This window comes from Physeter macrocephalus, chromosome 6, assembly GCF_002837175.3.
Source record: "Physeter macrocephalus isolate SW-GA chromosome 6, ASM283717v5, whole genome shotgun sequence".
In the NCBI taxonomy this organism is placed as follows: Eukaryota; Metazoa; Chordata; class Mammalia; order Artiodactyla; family Physeteridae; genus Physeter; species Physeter macrocephalus.
Genome location: NC_041219.1, coordinates 47,077,299 through 47,095,469, shown reverse-complemented (window position 1 = coordinate 47,095,469; position 18,171 = coordinate 47,077,299). Strand labels below are relative to the sequence as shown.

Here is an 18,171-nt window from a genome sequence, read left to right as displayed (position 1 = left end):
AGCGTGAAGCCCCGGACATTGTGCAAATACCGCCTCAGCCCTCGGAACGCTGAGTTCATCTGGGAAAAGCACCTCCGGAAATGGCCATTGTTATCGGTTAGAGGAGGACCGAGATCTTTCCGTGAAAATAAATGCTTCTTCTCTTTAAAGAAAATTGGCAATTTGCCTTAAAATTTTTTATTGAAGTAATTCTATTCTATTTGAATGATGTTGGGAGATAAAAACCCTCCATTATGCCTTTGTTTAAATGAATTACAATTTAGAAAAATCCCAGTAATAGAAAATGACATAAAAGGTGCATAACATAATTCTTATCTTGTTTTCCTTACTAGTCTCTCTCATTGGTTGTATGTAATTGGCATCTCTTCAAAGAGAGAATGGGGAATTGGAATCAAGTGGCATTCATTTATTTGAGTTTTACGATTGAATATGCTTTTTGACCGATTTTCTTCGGAACCTTAGCATAGCTCCTCTTGCGTGTAGGTGCTCCATAAAAGACCGCTGAATGAACGGAAGGGTTGGTTTTAGTTTTCCGTGGTCACAGTCGTATTTCTAACAGAATGACAGAGGATGAATCTGGTTGCTCTCTTGGGGTGGACCGAGATCACCTTGTGTGAGGTGACCTTCCTGTTGACCGATGAGCCTATGGATCGCTCAGGTTCAGCTCAGGTCCGGGCTAAGGCTCAGGATCCTGCGTTCCTGACCCCCGGGGAGGCCGGTGCTGCGGGCCTGCAGAGCACACGGGTGTGAGGAACCAGGCAGACGGAGTGCAGACGGTGTTAAAGCCCTGAGCACCTCGCACTGCTGAGCGTTTTGTTTGTTTGTCTTTAAAGGTACGACACCGAGGGAAGAGGGCACATTACTTACCAAGAATTTGTACAGAAATTGGGGGTTAACTATTCAGCGGATACTCATCAGCCCTACGCAGAGGATTATTTCAACTTCATGGGTCATTTCACGAGGCCACAGCAGGTGCAAGAAGAGATGAAGGAGAGGCAGCGCACGGAGAAGGCCATGCCGGCCAGGTGAGTCTGCGGCCCACGGCCCAGGGGCCGGCGTCCGTTCCTCGTTGACCCTTGCAGCACTGGCTGTTCTCAAGTGGTACCTCTCAGTGCTGGCAAAGCTGTCGTGAAATTGTAATACTCGTTCACTGCTGTAGCTTCTAGAAATCGGCGCTAAGTCACAAAGCTACAAAGGAGTTAAAGAGCTATAAGCCTACCCCAGCCTACCCAGTCACACGCTCAGGTCACCCTTGAGAACTGAACCTTTTAGGTGTTTACTAACCTAAGCACCTGGCCCCTCCTGTGGACAAGTAGAAGGCAGGTTCCACGAGGACATGCCTGTCTCTACCCGGTTCAGAACAGTGCTTGACACCTAGTAGGCACCCAGTGAGTATTTGTCCAGTGAATGAATGAAGGAACAGACACATTCTTTAACTCAGCAGTTCAACTTTGGGGACTGTATCCCAAAGAAATAATGCGGAAGAGGCCAGCAGTGTAGCAGGTGGAAGGTATGACTTGCAGTTTGTTTTCCACAGCAGCAACAAAGGGACACCTGTCAGTCCCAGATGAGGGCCTGGCTTACAGAGCGTGGCCCCAAGGAGTATGAGGCGGTGTGTGCCAGTTTCAACCATCACCTCGGACACTGTGGGAATGTCTGTGATAGAAGGCTAATTGGCAATGAAGTTTTAAACAGTCTGTATACGGACTTCGCTGGCGGTCCAGTGGTTAGGGCTCCACGCTTCCGCTGCAGGGGGCTCGGATTCGATCCCTGGTTGGGGAACTAAGATCCCAAGTGCCCCGTGGTGTGGCCAAAGTAAATAAATAAATAAACAGTCTGTGTACCGTGATTGGAACCACACCGAATGTGCGTGCCTGTCCACAGATGCTGTACAGAAGGTACCGTGTTGTATTTGGCTGGTGGGACTGTGCGTGATTCCTTTCAAAGTTTAAAAGTAGTCACGAATGAAACTAGTCACTAGTGCCATATTTTAAAATTCTAAAACAATGGATAGAGAAAAAGTGGTACATACATATACAATGGAATATTGTTCGGCCATAAAAAAGAATGAAATATTGCCATTTGTGATAACACAGCTGGACCTTGAGGGCATTATGCCAGGTGACGTAAGGCAGACAAAGAAAGACAAAAACCATATGATCTCACTTATATGTGGAATCTTTAAAAAAAACAACAACAAACCAAACTCATAGATACAGAAAACAGATTGGCAGTTGCCAGAGGTGAGGGTAGCGTGGGATGCCGAAGTGGGTCAAAAAGCACAACTTCCATTATGATAGAAATAGGTCCTGGGGATGTGATGTACAGCGAGGTGACTATCGTTAGTAATACTGTGCTGCGTACTTGAAAGTCGCTAAGAAGGTGAATCTTAAAAGTTCTCACCCTATGGATGGTGATGGACGGTAACTATACATCTTACAGTGTATACAGATATCAAATCCTTATGTTGTATACCTGAAACTAATATAATGTTATATGTCAGTTATGCCTCAATTTAAAAAAGGAACATAGGAGAAAATTTTGCCGCATTTGATGTGACCCTAAAGTGATGGGACAGACTTTCTCAATCAGTCTCGGCCCTGGGTGGCCGTCCACCAGCACTCCCAGGCCTGGGACCCTGCTCCCCGCTCCAGAGGCTTACCTCCCTGGCACCCTCATCTGTGTGTCTGTCCATCTCCTGTCTGTCACTTCAGCTCTCTGTCCCCGTCATCTCTGAATGAGCGAATGAGCTGTTGCTAAAGAAATCCCCAGAGGAAAGAAGCACTCCAAGCACACAGGGATGAAATGTAATGGCTAAATGGGGTTCAAGAGGAGGGCAGTTTGAACACACCCCTGAATGACGTCTAAGTTACTGAGTTATAAAGCCCGAAGGCAGAGAATGGAGTTGGTGAAATTTCAAGTAAAAATATGTGCAAGCTCGGTATAAATATCAAATATGCCATAAAAGTAACGAAAAAGTGGAATTTATCTTTCCCAGACAGGGCTGGCCTCGTTACCCACACGTGTCTTCCCTTCCCTCTCTCCTGCCACTTGTGAGTAATGAGGCTCTGGGAGAGATCTCACATCCTCGGCATCGTCCGCACGTTCTTTCTCTTCTTGTTTCCGTTTATTGTGCGATCGTGGATCTGTAGCTGGGAGAGCTACGTGCCACTGGACGAAGCGTTTCAGATCATCAAGCTCCGAAAACGGATTCACGCTCACCCGGTCCCCTGACACCGTCACGCTCTCTTACCAAAGAAGACAAGCCCGATGCGTAAAAATTCATGACCGGCTTCTGTTTCCTCAAAGATGTCAGATTGCGAAATTGTCAAGTCACTTTGCCCTTCGGGATGGCCCACTTTTCAATTTTGGTGTCAGTGGGTCTTCCAGATAACCCGTCAGATGCAGTGTTTCCAGGACTTTTAACCTCCTCATTTATACTGAAGCTTTGAGAAGATTGAGAAACAGGAGTTGTGTTCATTCAAGGGACTGAAATTTTATGTTTGCCTCTTAAATCTAAGAGGTTTAATTTTGTTTGAAGTGGCCTGAATACATTTAAAAAATTCCGAAGAATCCTTTTCTAAACCCATATTTATTTTCCAGAGTCAGACCAGCAATAGTGAAGTAGCCGCAGAAGCTCAGCCGGCTGTTCTCAGATGCAAACCGCGAGGCACGAGCAAAACCAGCCGTGCTGCACAGGGTCCGGCCCAGTTCTCGCCAGCGTGCTGGCCCGGCTGTGCGTGAGAGGGGCTCTGCGGCCGTCCGCCGGCCCTGCGCTGCCCTCGTCGGGCTTCCGTCTCGTTGTCCAGACCAGACAGTGTGTGGGCTGACGCGGGTTCTGCTTGGCAGCGTGGCGTGATCAGAGCTCCGAATCCTCACTTATGCTGAGCACATATTTACCCTACGAGGGAAATAATTACTGCCTGGAAACCAGTCCAAGAAATACTGAACGCCTCAATTTTCTAAAAATATGTATCTCAAAAAAAGTTTGGTGGTTTTTTTTTTTGCCTTCATTTTGAAGGATTAAGTGGAATATAATAGTTGTGATCACAAGTAATCATTTTGTAGGATGGGACTGAGTTCAAAGTACACCTGTGAGGGAATCCAGGGCGTTGCTGCTCTTGGGATACATTCCCCTGGCAGTTAGAGCGGCTCATTTTTATCAGCTTCTCGAAGACTCACACCAGCCAGCTCGGAACCAGAGGCCAGCAGGGGAGGGAGACGGTGACCCACGTAGCTTCGGAGTCCAAGGCTCCCTCTCCCCCCAGATATGCCCTCACCTTCCCCTCTTCTGATTTCTGACTTCTCTGTTGCTATGGGTTATTTTTTCCAGGCACGCTCGAGGAACAATTTGTGGATATGTATCCACAAATACATATCGGAGGTGGTAGACAATTACCAGCAAAGACTTCGTGTTTGGAGTTTCTGGCATATCCTTTTCCCTGAGGAAGAACCTCACAGCCGAGCTCAAGTCAGACAGGCACAGCGCTCAGTTTGGTACGAAGCGCTTTCTGGGACCTGGATGAGCGAGGTTATGGAATCTAACCCACCCCCCGTAGGTCAGGTGTAAGACTGTTTATTCCTAAAAATGTCCACACTTTTTTATTCCCTTATCAGTAATTTTTTTTTAAGTCTGGGAAGAATTTTCCTGAAAGACTGAATCAGAAACTTGAACACATTCCCAAGAAAATCAGCCCTCAAGCACAAGCAGGAGTTACAGCCGGACGCTGTCTCCGTCCCAGCAGAGGAACGCTGGCCGAGCCCGGACTCCGCACGAGCCGGCACTATCTTCTTCCTATAAAACGGGGATGATAGTTACCCTCCTCCCTTGTAGGGCTGTTGAGGAAAATAAATGGGAGAAGGTACACGAAGACAGCACAGCTTCTGGTTTCCCGACTGATACACGCAAATTATGGGCTGCGCTTCTTAAGAACAAAGGACCTGGACCCCCGCCCCCCGTCAGCGCTCACTGACCAGACTCTCTGCCCTCCTTGGTTCCTGCTCCCGCATTCCTGCCTCAGGGCCTTGGCGCTGGCTGGCCCTGGGCCCAGAGAGGTCTTCCAGGGGTAAATCCCCACTGGGTCCTTGACCTCCCTGCCATCTCTGCTCAAGTGTCACCTTCCCCAGTGAGGTCCCCCTGCACCCGCCACTGGGAATTGCAGCCCCCCCTACCAGGGGCATTCTCAGCCCCGCTCGCGGGTGCTCAGCTAACCCCTGACCCACTGTGCAGGGCGCTGTTGCCTTCCGTTTATCGTTGGCCTTGCCCCAGGGAGAATGTAAATTCTTCTAGGGAGGCCTCTCTCATTCACTAGGTGTATCCTGACACCTAGAGCAGTACCTGGCACGTGATAGGTGCTCAACGAGTCTTCATCAAGAGGACGGAGGTGTATTTCCCGTGTCTGTGATATCACTGTATTTTTAAATGCTTGGCTCCATTTTTAAAGTACCCATTCTAGTAAAAAGACAAGGTTGTAATTCCTCTAACATGGTTTTGCTAATGATAATAATAATAAAATGGTAATGATAAAAATGATTATTACTTTTTTCCAGAATACCTTTCAATGTAAATGTTACATCAAGGCTGCAAAGCATCTTCAAAATTAGTTGTCAGATGAATCATCAAATCATCACATTAGAATGATCATGGAACTCTTGCTTTAAAGAAATTATTTGTTTTCCCGGTTTTAGTGTGTGTCTCAAATGCATTCTCTTTCAGGGATAGGCTTAAGGACCATTATCAAGATATCAGCAAAGCAGTCACCAAACTAGATAAATCCAAAAATGGCTACATATCCTTATGCAAGATGCAGAAGTTGCTGCAGGAGTGCGGCTGTTCTCTGAAGGAAGAGGAGCTGGCCGATCTTCTAAACAGGTTTTCTATGATGAGGCAATACGTTTCTTACAGCGCTGAAAATCAGGTTGTAGCATTGCTTTCGTGAATCTCTTCTTTTCCCGTCCACTCAAACAGCCTTTCAGCATTGAACTAACCTCCATGCCACCAAAAACTCAGTCTCTGTCTGTGTACAGAAGTAGAACTGTAATGTTGTACTCATAAAACTTATGTAATACTATAAACCAATGTGACCTCAATGTAAAAAAAAAATGAATGAATCTTCAAATACTCTTCTGGCTGGGCTACGTTCTAATGGGTTTGAGTCAACTCAAAGCAAAAAGAAAGCAACTTGACAAATCCATAACTTTTCCTGGTGTGTCTCAGCAGCATAATCATCCTTTTTTAACATTATTTTCATTTCACCCAAGTTATTCATGCACTTGGGCAGGAGTCAAGTCGTCCTGCGAGGCTTATTAAAAACAGCAGCCCCCTGCCCTGCCATCCTCCCCATCTCCTCCCCAGAGTCAATCACTTCCAATGCTTTAATTCATATCTTTTGGTACTTAACTCAGTAGCTCTAAGTGACAAGCTTATACAGCTACTTCTTGATTTTTCACTTCTAGGCAGTGTCTATCAACTTCCTACCGGGAAGATGTGGATTTAACTCTTTTTCACCCATCACATAAGCACCAACCACCTCACCCCACAGCCTCCACCACCCCGTGGAGACACACGCAAACTTACTCCGTTGTCCCCCCCATATTGCTGTGTCACAGTTTGGTGTAGTTCAATATTCAGGCTTTCTATTATTGTGACTAGCTGATCACTTTTCTTTTCCCATAGAACATTCTGTCTTCCCTGGAGTTAAAAATATTTTTTTCTGTTTGCTCAGTTTCTATGTCGTTCTTATCACTAATTAAACCCCCAACTCACCTCAGCTTGTGAAATGTCTTTCCAGTATGTTCAGACACCTCAGCTAATCTGTCAGCTTCGTCTTCTTGGACATCCTTTTCATGTTCTTCAACTCTCAGAAATTTTCTTGATCTACTTTATTAAAGAGTTCCTCTCCTGTTTGTTTCTTTCTGAGCCTCCTGTCGTTATTGATTAGTGAGCCACCCAGAGTGTCTCCTTATATCTTAAACCTTCCCTGTCCTCCATCTCTTTTTCTTCTTGCTCCACCTTCTGGGACACTTCCTCAGTTTTAGTTCACAACCCTTCTTTTGAGACTTTTGTCTCTGCTAATCATACCTACCATATTTTTAATTACCAGAACTTGTTTTTATTCTCAGAATACTCCTTTTCTATAGCATCCTGTTCTTGTTTCATGGATATAGTAGTTCATGTCTCTGAAGATATTAAGAATAGATTTTTAAAAAGTTTTCTTCACTTGAGAAGTCTCTCCTCAGTGTTGCTTTTTTCTGCTCTCTTCCATGTTGGACATTTTCCTCAAAAATATGCTCCTATTAAGAATGAGATACTAAGAGACAGATTAAAAGCTCTGCACCGATGGGTAGAGCTAGTCAACTTCAGTTTGAACTGCTTTGGCAGGGTAATCTGGCGGGTAGTTTCCTTGGAAGACTCCCAATGTCAGAATCTTTAAAACTTTTCTTTTGGGCTGGTCAGATTTCCCAGGGATTAGGGTTGCCAGATAAGACATAGAGTGCCCAGTTAAATTTGAATTTCAGATAAACAATATTTTTTTTTAGTATAAGTATGTGCCATGCCCTATTTGGTATATATTTATACTAAAAATTATTTTTGTTTATCTGAAATTCTCATTTAATTGAGTATCCTTCTAGGCTTCTGTTGGTTTCTTTGTTTTTCTAAACCTGGCAACCCAACCAGAGAAGACTTGTTGGTCTCCTGCTGCCAGCACTCTGGGAGCTGACTGGGAACAGAAGGCTGGAAGTTTCAACAGTCAGCATGATAAGCTGAGTAATGCCCCCAAAGATATTTAGGTCCTAATTCCTGGAACCTGTGAATGTCACCTTATATGGAAAGAGACTTTATGGATGTGATTAAGTTAAGGATCTTGAGAAGGGGAGGTGATCCTGGGTTATATGGGTGGGCCCAGTGTGATCACAAGTCTCCTTATAAGAGGGAGTCAGGGAGAGATTTCACCCAGAAGTGACCACAGAGGGAGAAATTGGAGCGATGTGGCCACAAGCCAAGGATCGCCAGTGGCCACCAGAAGCTGGAAGAGGCAAAAAACAGATTATCCCCTAGAGCTTCTCGGGGGAGCACAGCCCGGCTGACACCGTGATTCCTGCCCGGTGAAGCTGATTTCCAACTTCTGGTGTCCAGAACAGTAAGAGAACAGATGTGTGCTGTTTAAAGCCACCCACTTTGTGGCATCATGTTATAGAGTCATAGGAGACTAATAGAGTCAGTATAAGAGCTTTCACTTAACTCCCCTCTTTTCGTTAAGAGCCCTCCCTGTTTTGAACTGTGACAAACACTTACCATTTGCAGAGAACACCCCTCCAGATCTTCCACTGTGTGTGGTGGGCGGGTGGGGGCCAGGCACCCAGCCTGGGGAGTCTGAGTAGGGGCACGGGGTCTAATTGCATCCCACACAGGCTTTTAGCCAGTCCTTCTCTTTTAACCCCACTTTCATTCCTACATCTAGGTGTACCTGGAGCCCACTTCTGGAGGCTCGGAGGGTTTGCAGGGTGGATCGGATACCCTTCCGTGTTCCTTGTGTTGGTTCCGGGAGGAGATTTCTCGAATCTGACGCATCTGTTCTCCCTCCTCCATCAAATTCCCAGCAGCTGGTGTCTTCTCCCACTTTCTCTCCATCCTTCGTGGTTTCTGCCGGTGTTCTGCCAGCTCCAGCCAGCATTAGAAACTCGGCTTGCTGGGCCCCTCCCTCGGGCTCTCTGACTTAGTGGGCCTGGGAATCTGCATTTCTAACGAGGCCCTGGGTGATGCTGCTGCTGCTGGACTAGAGCATCCCAAGAACCACTGTCTGACGCCTTGTAAAAACGCCTTCTTCTGTCATTTTAGAAGGAACGGAGCTAGTTACGTGCGTTCAAGCCACTTTAACTGCAAGTCCTATCCTCTTACAATTTTACACCCAAAATAACTCAGAGTTGATTGGTCCTTGTCGGACCGCTTTTGTGTGCAGTTTCTAACTTGCCGTGTCCCTTAGCTGTGCTGGCTGGAAGTTCTGCGACTAAGTGCATGGGTCTTATGTTCCTCCCTTTGTGAGGTGAGGATACTAGCACCCCTCCCCTCCCTTTAAAAAAATGTTAGCGGTTGCTCTAGGGTTTGCAGCGCACATGAACAACTAGCCTAAGTCCACCGTCAAATAACACATTACTACTTCACGGGAGGTGCAGGCGCCTTATTACAAACTAAGTGTTCCTGAATCCTCTCTCCTGTCCCCTGTAACATTGCTCTTACTCACGTCACTTTTCCGTTTGCTATAGTCACCCGATACATTGTTATTGTTACTTTGAACAGTGATCTGTTAGATCAACTAAGAATAAGAAGAGTAAAAGATATTATTTTACCTTCATTTATTCCTTCTCTTATGCTCTTTCTTCCTTTAGGTAGATCCACGTTTCTGACCGGTCTGATTCTCCTTCTCTCAGAAGAATGTGTTCTTGCATTTTTTGAAGGGCAGGGTGGCTGGTAATGAATTCCCTCGGTGATTGTTTGTCGGAGAAGGTATTTCTTTCTCCTTCACTTTTGAAGGATAATTTCACTGGTTATAGAATTCTAGGTTGGTGGTTTTTTCCTTTCCACACCCTAAATATTTCAGTCCACTCTCTTCTTGCTCGCATGATTTCTGATGAGAAGCCCCATGTAATTCTTACCTTTGTTCCTCTGTAGATGCTTTCCCCCGTCTCTGGCTTCTTTCAAGATTTTCTCTTTGTCTTTGGTTTTCGGCAGTTTGAATATGATATAAGTGGGTGTAGTTTTTGGTATTTTTCTGCGTGGTGTTCTCTGAGCTTCCTGGAAATGTGCCTTGTGTCTATTATTAATTTTAGAAAATTCTCGGCCTTTATTACTTCAAATGTTTTTTTTCTGATTCTTTCTTTTTCTCCTTCCGGTATTCCAATTATGAGTATGTTCCACTTTTGCAACTGTCCCACAGTTCTTGGATGTTCTGCTCTGGGGTTTTTCTTTTTTCCACTCTTTTTTTCTCTTTGCATTTCAGTTCAGGAATTTTCTTATTGACGTACTTCAAGCTCACTGATTTTTTTTCTCAACCATGTCCAGTCTCCTGATGAGCCCATTAAACGCATTCTTCATTTCTGTTATGCTGTTTTTCATTTCCAGGATTTCCTTTGATTCCTAAGACGGAGTATGCATCCCTGCTTACATTAGCCATTTGTTTTATGTGTTGTCCACTTTTTCCATTAGACTCCTTTACAATTTAATCATAGTTGGTTATTTTAAATTCCCTGTCTGATAATTCCAAAATACATCATGTCTGAGACTGGTTCCATGCTTGCTTTGCTGTCTCTTCAGACTGTGTTTCTTCTTGCCTTTTAGCATGCCTTGCAGCTTTATTGTTGTTGAAAGCCAGACATGACACACTGGGTAATAGGAACTGAGGTAAGCAAGCCTTTCACGTGAGGTGGTATGTTAATTCAGGCAGGAGGTGGGCTGTGTTTAGTGCTGCTGTAGCTGTCAGTGCCAAGGGCTTGCATTTCCTAGAGTGTCCTTGTTTTTGTCCCTCCTGTTTCCTTAGGCTTCCCTAGGAACTCCTCCTTAAATAGAGTCTGTGTTTGCATCTCTTTCCATTGTAACCCACTGTTGTTATACTGGAGCTGGCTTGATATGGTGGTAAGGTATGAGGGAGGGGAAAGATTCTATACTCTTATGATGAAATCTCAGTCTTTCAGTGGGCTTGAGTCCCTGGGCTGCGACCTTCAGAAATGTTTCTTGGCTTTTTTTTCTCCCTCAGATGAGACAGGAAGTCTAGAGGGGGCTGGAGTTGGCTCACTGCCTTTCCCCCAGATGGGATAAGGCTCTGGTAAAGTCTTTTCCCTTTTGGAAAATTATTACGCCGAAGCCTCTGGGCTTATTTCCCAAGGATTATTATTCCCCTTCCCCTGCCAGAGCCAAGAGGAGACCATCCTCAGAGTTCCACTGTGATAACCTAGTGGGGTTCTTGAAGGTAAAGCCCATGAAAGTAGGGGGTCCCTAAGACTGGGCCCCCAGGAGTTTCTCAGTCTCACACTAGTCCACACACAGCCTCCACCGTTGCTCAGGTTACCACTTAAGTGTTCCTACCAGCTCCAAAGGCCTTTGCTCCAGGAAGAGCAGATCTTGGCTCTAATCCTCTATGTTCACCCATCTCTCCAGATTTGGGGGTGACGTTTTGCCCTGTGACCTCAATTTTTCTGATGGGACCAAGAAAAGCTATTGGTTTTCAGTTTGTTCAGCTTCTTTCTTATTGTGAAGATGAAAGTGACACTTCCAAGTGTCAGAGCTCCCCGCCCCTTCCTATCACTTTCCCTCTCCATGTCCCATCTTTTGTCAGCTACAGTGTTTTTCTTTGGAAGAGCTAGTTAAATTTAACTTCTAAATGTCCTACAGCCACAACCAGGTCCTCTCTGCTTGGTTCATTGCTTGATTATAAAACTCAAACGCCATTAAACAGCATTTCATAATTATGACTATGTACTTATTCATAATTCATAATATTCAACGTCCGGGTAATGAATGAAAATTAGCTTTCTTCTCAGTGGCACTGTCCCTGGGCCTCTGTGTCCATCTTGTTGTAGGCAAACCTGGGGGGACCCATGCATCTTTTCTAAGCCATTTGGGGAAAGGCGGTTCTTCGCTGTAAGCTGCTTCCAAGGACATAGAGAGTAGGGTGATTTCTTTAACCATTGCTGTTTTCTGAACACGGGGCTCGGGTGAAGTTCAGCATTGTCAACCTTCAGCTTTCCCCGGAATTCTGCACCACTTTCTGTTCTCTCCATTTTTGTCCTGCTGCCTTCCACCCTAGAGCCTCGCTCCCCACTCTCCTGCTCCAGGCCTGTCACCCAAGAGTGTCCTGGGCTGTCCCCACTATTCTCCAGGGTTGGATCCCCTGTTTCTTATATCCCACATCTTTTTATTTCTTAATTTACATTCTTATTTTGCTGGAGTAATTTCCTAAGAAAGTCGGGGGACAGGAAATAAATTTTCTCAGTTCTTTGCCTGAAACTATTTTTTATTTTCCTTCACACACACTGTTAGCTTGCCTGAACATAGAATCCTAGGGAGAAAATCATTTTCCCGTAAAACTTTGAAGGACAGTGCTCCGTTGTCTGTGTGTGTATGTATATGTGTGAGTGTGTGCAAGTGTATGGGTATGTATGTGAGTGTGTGTTAAGTGTGTGTGTGTGAATGTGTGTATAGGGGAAAGAGGACCGTTTCATCCTCAAATGCCTGTATGTTCTTTTCTTCCTTAAACGTGGTCTCCTCTCACTAAATCTATTTCCAGCTGAACAAGAATTCAAACGCATTCAGTGAATAAACCATGGAAAAATAGCACCAGATAAATAATTAACTAAATGGTTACAAGAGAGTCTTGTTAAAATGTAGTTAGGCTTGATACTTTTATAAGCAACGACACAAGGGCTGTGGAATTTCTGTAGTCCACCTGTCAGTGGGGTGATCAACTTTTTTACCAAGCAAAACCTTAATAAGGATCCATCGCTCAGCCGCTTGTTTCTTCTCAAAGACCTCTTGATGATAAACATCTCTGTTATTTGTAATTATATGTAGATTGTTCTTTTCTAGATCCAAAATAGACTTTTCTAAATAATACTGAGATTAGCATATGCATTTGATTTTATTACTAAATTTTAATACCAAGTTGGCAATTTATCCTGCTGATGAAATAGAGCTGATTATCCTTTTCCTCCGTGTCTCCGTCGTGTAAGCCAGCAACGCGGGGCCTGTGGACGGCAGCTCTGCAGCTGTGGGTTGGAGAAGCACAGCCCTTGGCTTGTTCTCTTTAGGAGCAGATACCCGAGTCGCTGGAAACTTTTCTCTCCGGCTTCCCGGCGTTCCAATCTGTTCTTTGACACACGCTCCATCCTGCTGAAAGAAAGTTTCAGGGATCAAGGTGCCAGCAATCCTCAGGGAATCTAAGTTACAGAAATGTGAACTTTGAATGCAATTTAGCTTTATTTTGAATTATTTTACATCTTTCATAAATATGGTCTATAGTCTCACGAAACGTGGATTTGCTCTCGCGACGTATTCTTGTAGAATGTAAAGGTGTTTTCTTCTGTGTTGGAGTGCTCTTTTTCTGTGTGGATGTCCTTGTTGAGACACAGAGACACACACCCAGATGGAATTTCTAACTGAGAAAATACTAAACGATGTAGGTTTCGTAAAAATATGTTTTGAGTGCTTTCAGCTTGACAGCATAATTTCAACCATTCTTGAAAAAGGATTTAGCATCTATTTTACTCAGTTCCTCTTTTCCTTTTCGCTGTCTTTATTGTACTTCCCTTATTTTCAGATTCCCATTTCGCAGTGCAGGCCCTCGTTAGCTAAGGTCCCGATGACCACACCCCTACGCCCCCTCCCCACCCCTCAGTCCTGCTCCCAGACCAGCTCTGCCATCACCATCACATGCATCTCCCCAGGATCCGACTCTGCACATGTCGCGTCCCTGCCGACGCACCTTCATCTGCCCCCACCACAGGGCCAGATTCCTCAGCCAGGCCTCCTCCTCCATCCTCTGCTCTTCAGACCCATGAGCCCACTGTCCAGCCTTCAAGTCTCAGAGCTTCAGGGCAGGACAGTCTGTGGCCCCCCCGCCAGCCGGCAGTGGCCCCGCGCTCTCTCCTGTCATAGCCCTTCCCCTGTGCCCTTAGACTGCAGTCTTCGTGTGTGCTCGTCTAATAGCATAGCTGACCGGTGTGCATGTACCTACAGGCCAGGGAACCGTGTCTCAGCATTATTCATGTTCTCCACACTGTTCTGTGCTCAGCAAGTGTTTGTTGAATGAATAAGTGACGGGTGTTTTTAATTAATATATTGTTTTCTTTCTTTTGGGACAAGTTGGGGAATCAGCTGGCATGGCAATTCCATCAATTACCTTGATTTCTTGAGAGCAGTGGAGAATAGCAAGCCGACAAAACCTCAGCCACGAGAGAAAGAGGAGAGCGTGCCGATCAATTTTGCGACCCTAAGTCCGGAGGAGGTTCTGAAGAACATCCAGGAGGTCGTTGCCTCCTCCAGTCCGGCTTTGTCAAAGGTATGAGAAAAAGCACATGCTTTTTACTGTGGAGACTGAAGTTCTGGGGCTCACGCCCATTCCTAAAACCAGCTGTCAGCCCTGCCCCTCATCCTGGGCCCCTCCACCTCTCGCCACTCTCCTTGGGGCATCGGAACTCGGTGGTTGGTCGAGAACAGATTGTTCCCTGGAGCAAATGCGTGTCCGTTTTTGCTCTGTACAAAGCTACTGTGAGCGTGCTCGGCATGTGTTCTGTGGGGCGAAAGTGCTTGGTGTTTAGCAAAGGCTGGGTCTGCAGTGAGGGCAAGGGGTTCTGGGCAGAGGGCAGAGGACAGAGGCCTCAGGGGAGCCCGGGCCAGTGGGGAATGAGTGACGCCAGGTGGCCTTGAAGATGTTGGCCGGGGCCGGGCGGCGGCACAGAGCCTCATCGTGACCGGGAGCCCAGGGCAGGGGGGTGTAAGAAGGGGGTCCCCCGAGTACACTGACATTTAGGCTGACGTCTGTGTGACCCCGGGGGGGGGCGTGCCGAGACCCGGTGCATGTGGGCATGGCCCTGCGGGGCTCATCCTCGGAAGACAGTGCTCGGGCCGCGCTCCCCGCCAGGTGCTGGTCCCCCTCGTGGGTCCCCACGTGAGCTCCCCCTGCAGCAGCCGCGGGAACAGAGATGCTGTGTGCGGAGGGCAGGCCTTGCAGCCTAATGAGACGGGGAACGCAGGGCCTCCCGGGTGATGCTGGGCGCGTGCTGTCCAGACAGCACAGTCAGAGCAGGGCTGCCTCTGTGTCTGCCACATGCAGACCCTCAGCCCCACGCCGACACCGAGGCCCACCTCGCTGAAGGCCTGCGTCCTCTCAGCACCGGGAGGCAAGCTGGGCCCTGGAGTCCCGGGTTCAGTGGGAGACAAGGAGAAAGGCAGGGCAGCCCAGCCAGCCTGTGAACGTTCTGGAATGCCGGCGAGCGTGGCCTTCCTCCCCCGACAGCAGACATAGTTTGCACGCAGGAATTCTCTGTGAGGATTTAGCATATTTGTGTCTTTATTTTAATGACTATCTAAAGATCAAAGAAAAATTAGTATGAACACATCGCGGGCCATCTAGAAGGACCATCCGTACCCCTTTCGACACCAGATTGCCCTGGGCCAGTGGTCACCGCAAACTCGGGTGTGCACAGGGACCAGGAGTGAAAAAGTGATGAAGGGGCCAGGACGTGGCCGCAGCAAGCCAGAGGCACAGCCCTGGCCAGAGCGCAGCTTTCCTCGGCCCCTGCCGACGGCTACTGAGCTGAAAAACGGTCCCAGCTCTGCTAGATCTTTGTATTTTTCCTGAGAAGCTATGAAACCTCCTGACTTCTAAATGTCAGCACGTACTTCAGATTTGTCAAAAGCACTGTGCAGGCCAAATAAATCCATTTGCAGGATGGCTCTGCCCTGTTCCAGCTTCGAGTGGCACCACGTCACATCTGTCGGGACGTTTCTCCAACTGAGGTCCATGGAACCTGTGGGAGGAACCACGGGTCTCACTTCTGAGAAGTACTCCTTAGGAGACGAGGTTTGAAGCAAGAGCGTGAAATTCTCTGGCCAAGAGACTGGCAGATGGCCTGGAGCGGGAGGGCGTTTGGGGCAGCAAGGCGAGGAGGGAATGACGATGTCCGAGGGTAGCTGTCAGAAGGGTACTGGACACATGATGCAGCGCTTCGTGTCACTGGAGACACGTCTCAATGCAGCATCTGGTTTCTGAAATGACACAGCAGTCCCTTAGATTTATGTAGAGTTTTATAGATCCCTAAGCCTTGGCATATTTGATTCTTCCACCCACCCCGGGGCTTGTCAGGCTGGATTGACACACGGGGGAGCCACACAGCCCCGGGGAAGGGCAGGTCCCGTGGCCACAGCGAGCCGGACCCCAGCTCAGCCCTTAGGCCCGCTGAGCCTTGCGGCACCCCAGCACCTTCTAACGCCCTCAGAACAGAATGCTCGGTCAGCTCCCTTCATGCTGACCGCCATTCTCCTGAACAGGTGCGAGACCCACTGTGTGCCGGGTAGCTGGACAGGTGTGTCTTCAGGTTGCCATAGTGAAACTTAGACCAACACGAGTTCTGTTGTCCCTCTTTTTATACTGATGAAGTTAAGCTCAGAGAGGTTAAGGGTTTACGGTGGGCAGCACAGCCAGGGTTCAGAGTCTACCACCTGGCTGTGGAGCCAGAGGTTTTCCCACTGTACCTGGTTGTGTCGTACCTACACAGGCTAAATGAAAGCTTGAAGCCAGACAGTGTTAAGGTTAATTTGGTTACCCGTATAACACCTTGTGGACGGACGGGGTGTGCCCAGTTAGTCCTGAGTGAGAATCAACCGCTAAGGGAATTTGGGTTTGGGTCTGCAAGCACGTTCAATTCTTACTTAAAAAACTAAGATCTTAACTTACCCCTTGATACGGGTTTTCTAGTGCAATAGAAGTGAATGATTTTGTTTCAACAGATGGGAAAGAATGTGCTTTCTTTTTATAGCAAATGTTTGCACTTCGGCTTGCCTGCTTTACTGCTGGGCTGGCGCCGGCTGCCCCAGCCCCTGAGCACAGGCGCGGGCAGGGGGGTCTCCCCCACCGTAAAGGACAGAGCCTCAGTGTTCAAGCCCTGGGGTGTGGATGGGATGGGGCAGTCCCTCACTCCTCCTCCTGGCCGCTTCCCACGTCAGACTCCTATCGTGAGACCCCTGCCCCACACCTGGACGCGGTGGGGTAGCGCCTGAGCTTCTCAGTCGCAGAAGACTCATTAGGGAGCTAGAATTTAATGCTGCAGAGACCTCGGGCAAGTTCCTTCGTGCCTCGGAGCCTCCTCGGGACCGGTGAGGACCGGGGCTCCTCTTTCGCTCCTCTTCATCTTTGTATCCAAAGAGGAGGGACTGAGGCGAGTTTCCCCAACGACACATCAACTCTTAGACGGGGTGCACGTCCTACCTGTCTGTCTTCAGTCCTCGTGCGCTTATTTAGCAATTTAGAATCTACAGGGGACTCACATTCACTTGATTTCATCTGCATTCAGAAAAGCAATACTTAAGCAAAATATTTTTGAAATATTCACTTGACAGTAACATCTGCCTTTTTTTTTTTTTTTTAATTGTAGGCATTTTCTGCACTGGATAAAGAGGACACTGGGTTTGTAAAGGCTTCGGATTTTGGACAAGTTCTTAAGGATTTCTGTTACAAACTAACAGATACCCAGTATCATTATTTTTTGAGGAAACTAAGAATTCATCTCACCCCCTATATAAATTGGAAACATTTTCTCCAGAACTTCAACAGTTACCTTGAGGAGGTAAGAATATCTGCAGCACATAAGCATTTCTTTTTGAAAAAGGGCTAACATTAGTGTTCGCAAAATAGATAATGGATTAAAACCACATCAGATAAATTGGCAATCACCTCAGTTAATTAGCTCATTCTAAATGAAAAATTGATATAAATGCTACGTAGTGTTAGAAGGTCAATACGTATCCTTTAATTCATTAGAAAGTCATTCTATTCTATTCTATTATTTTGTTTATTTTCAAAGAAGTTTAGGAGAGCCTGCTTTTGTCTGGTTGTTTTAACGAGTTCTAAGAATCTTAGATCCCTGAAGATGACCTAGTGTCGAGAGAAGTGAGGCCACTATGCGTCAGGCCCTGAACCAGCAATGGGGGAATTGGGACCCACCTGGGAGACATTTGTTGAGGACCCACTGTGTGTCAGGCCCTTGGTCATGTATCAGCCAAGCCTGAGGTAGGGGTAATCGTGGAGTTAGTAGGGTCCTGGGGGAAGTCTAAGAGGGCTTCCTGGAGGAGTGTGGGTGGCTGACCCCAGGGCTCTCGTTCCTTCCCGGGACCACTTCTCTGGCAGCACGAGCTGTTCCCTCTTAGGCTGTTTCTCCGTTTCTAAATGTAAATGGACCTACACCATTAGCGACAATTACAATCTAGTTTCAGCCAACTTGGATTTCTTTGGTCACCGTTCTGTGCTGAGTGAGAATGGACCCACAGGTGTCCCTGCTGCCATGGAAAGGGAGATGAAAACAAATATGAAAAATCCAAAAATAGTGCAACAGCTAAGTCACAGCAGGCTTGTGCTCAAATGTATTTAACTGTCCTCCTGTAGCTGGACACTGAGGTCATTT

At 46.9% G+C, this 18,171-nt stretch overlaps 1 protein-coding gene across 1 annotated transcript in view; it reads left to right on the top strand.

Annotated features, from left to right (window-relative positions):
- Window positions 1-18,171, top strand: part of EFCAB6 (EF-hand calcium binding domain 6) — a 239,175-nt gene that overhangs the window by 185,591 nt on the left and 35,413 nt on the right. Inside the window, 4 exon segments of the mRNA XM_028490698.1 lie at window positions 834-1,025; window positions 5,717-5,872; window positions 13,856-14,051; window positions 17,146-17,337. Of these exon segments, the coding sequence (XP_028346499.1) occupies window positions 834-1,025; window positions 5,717-5,872; window positions 13,856-14,051; window positions 17,146-17,337 (736 nt within the window).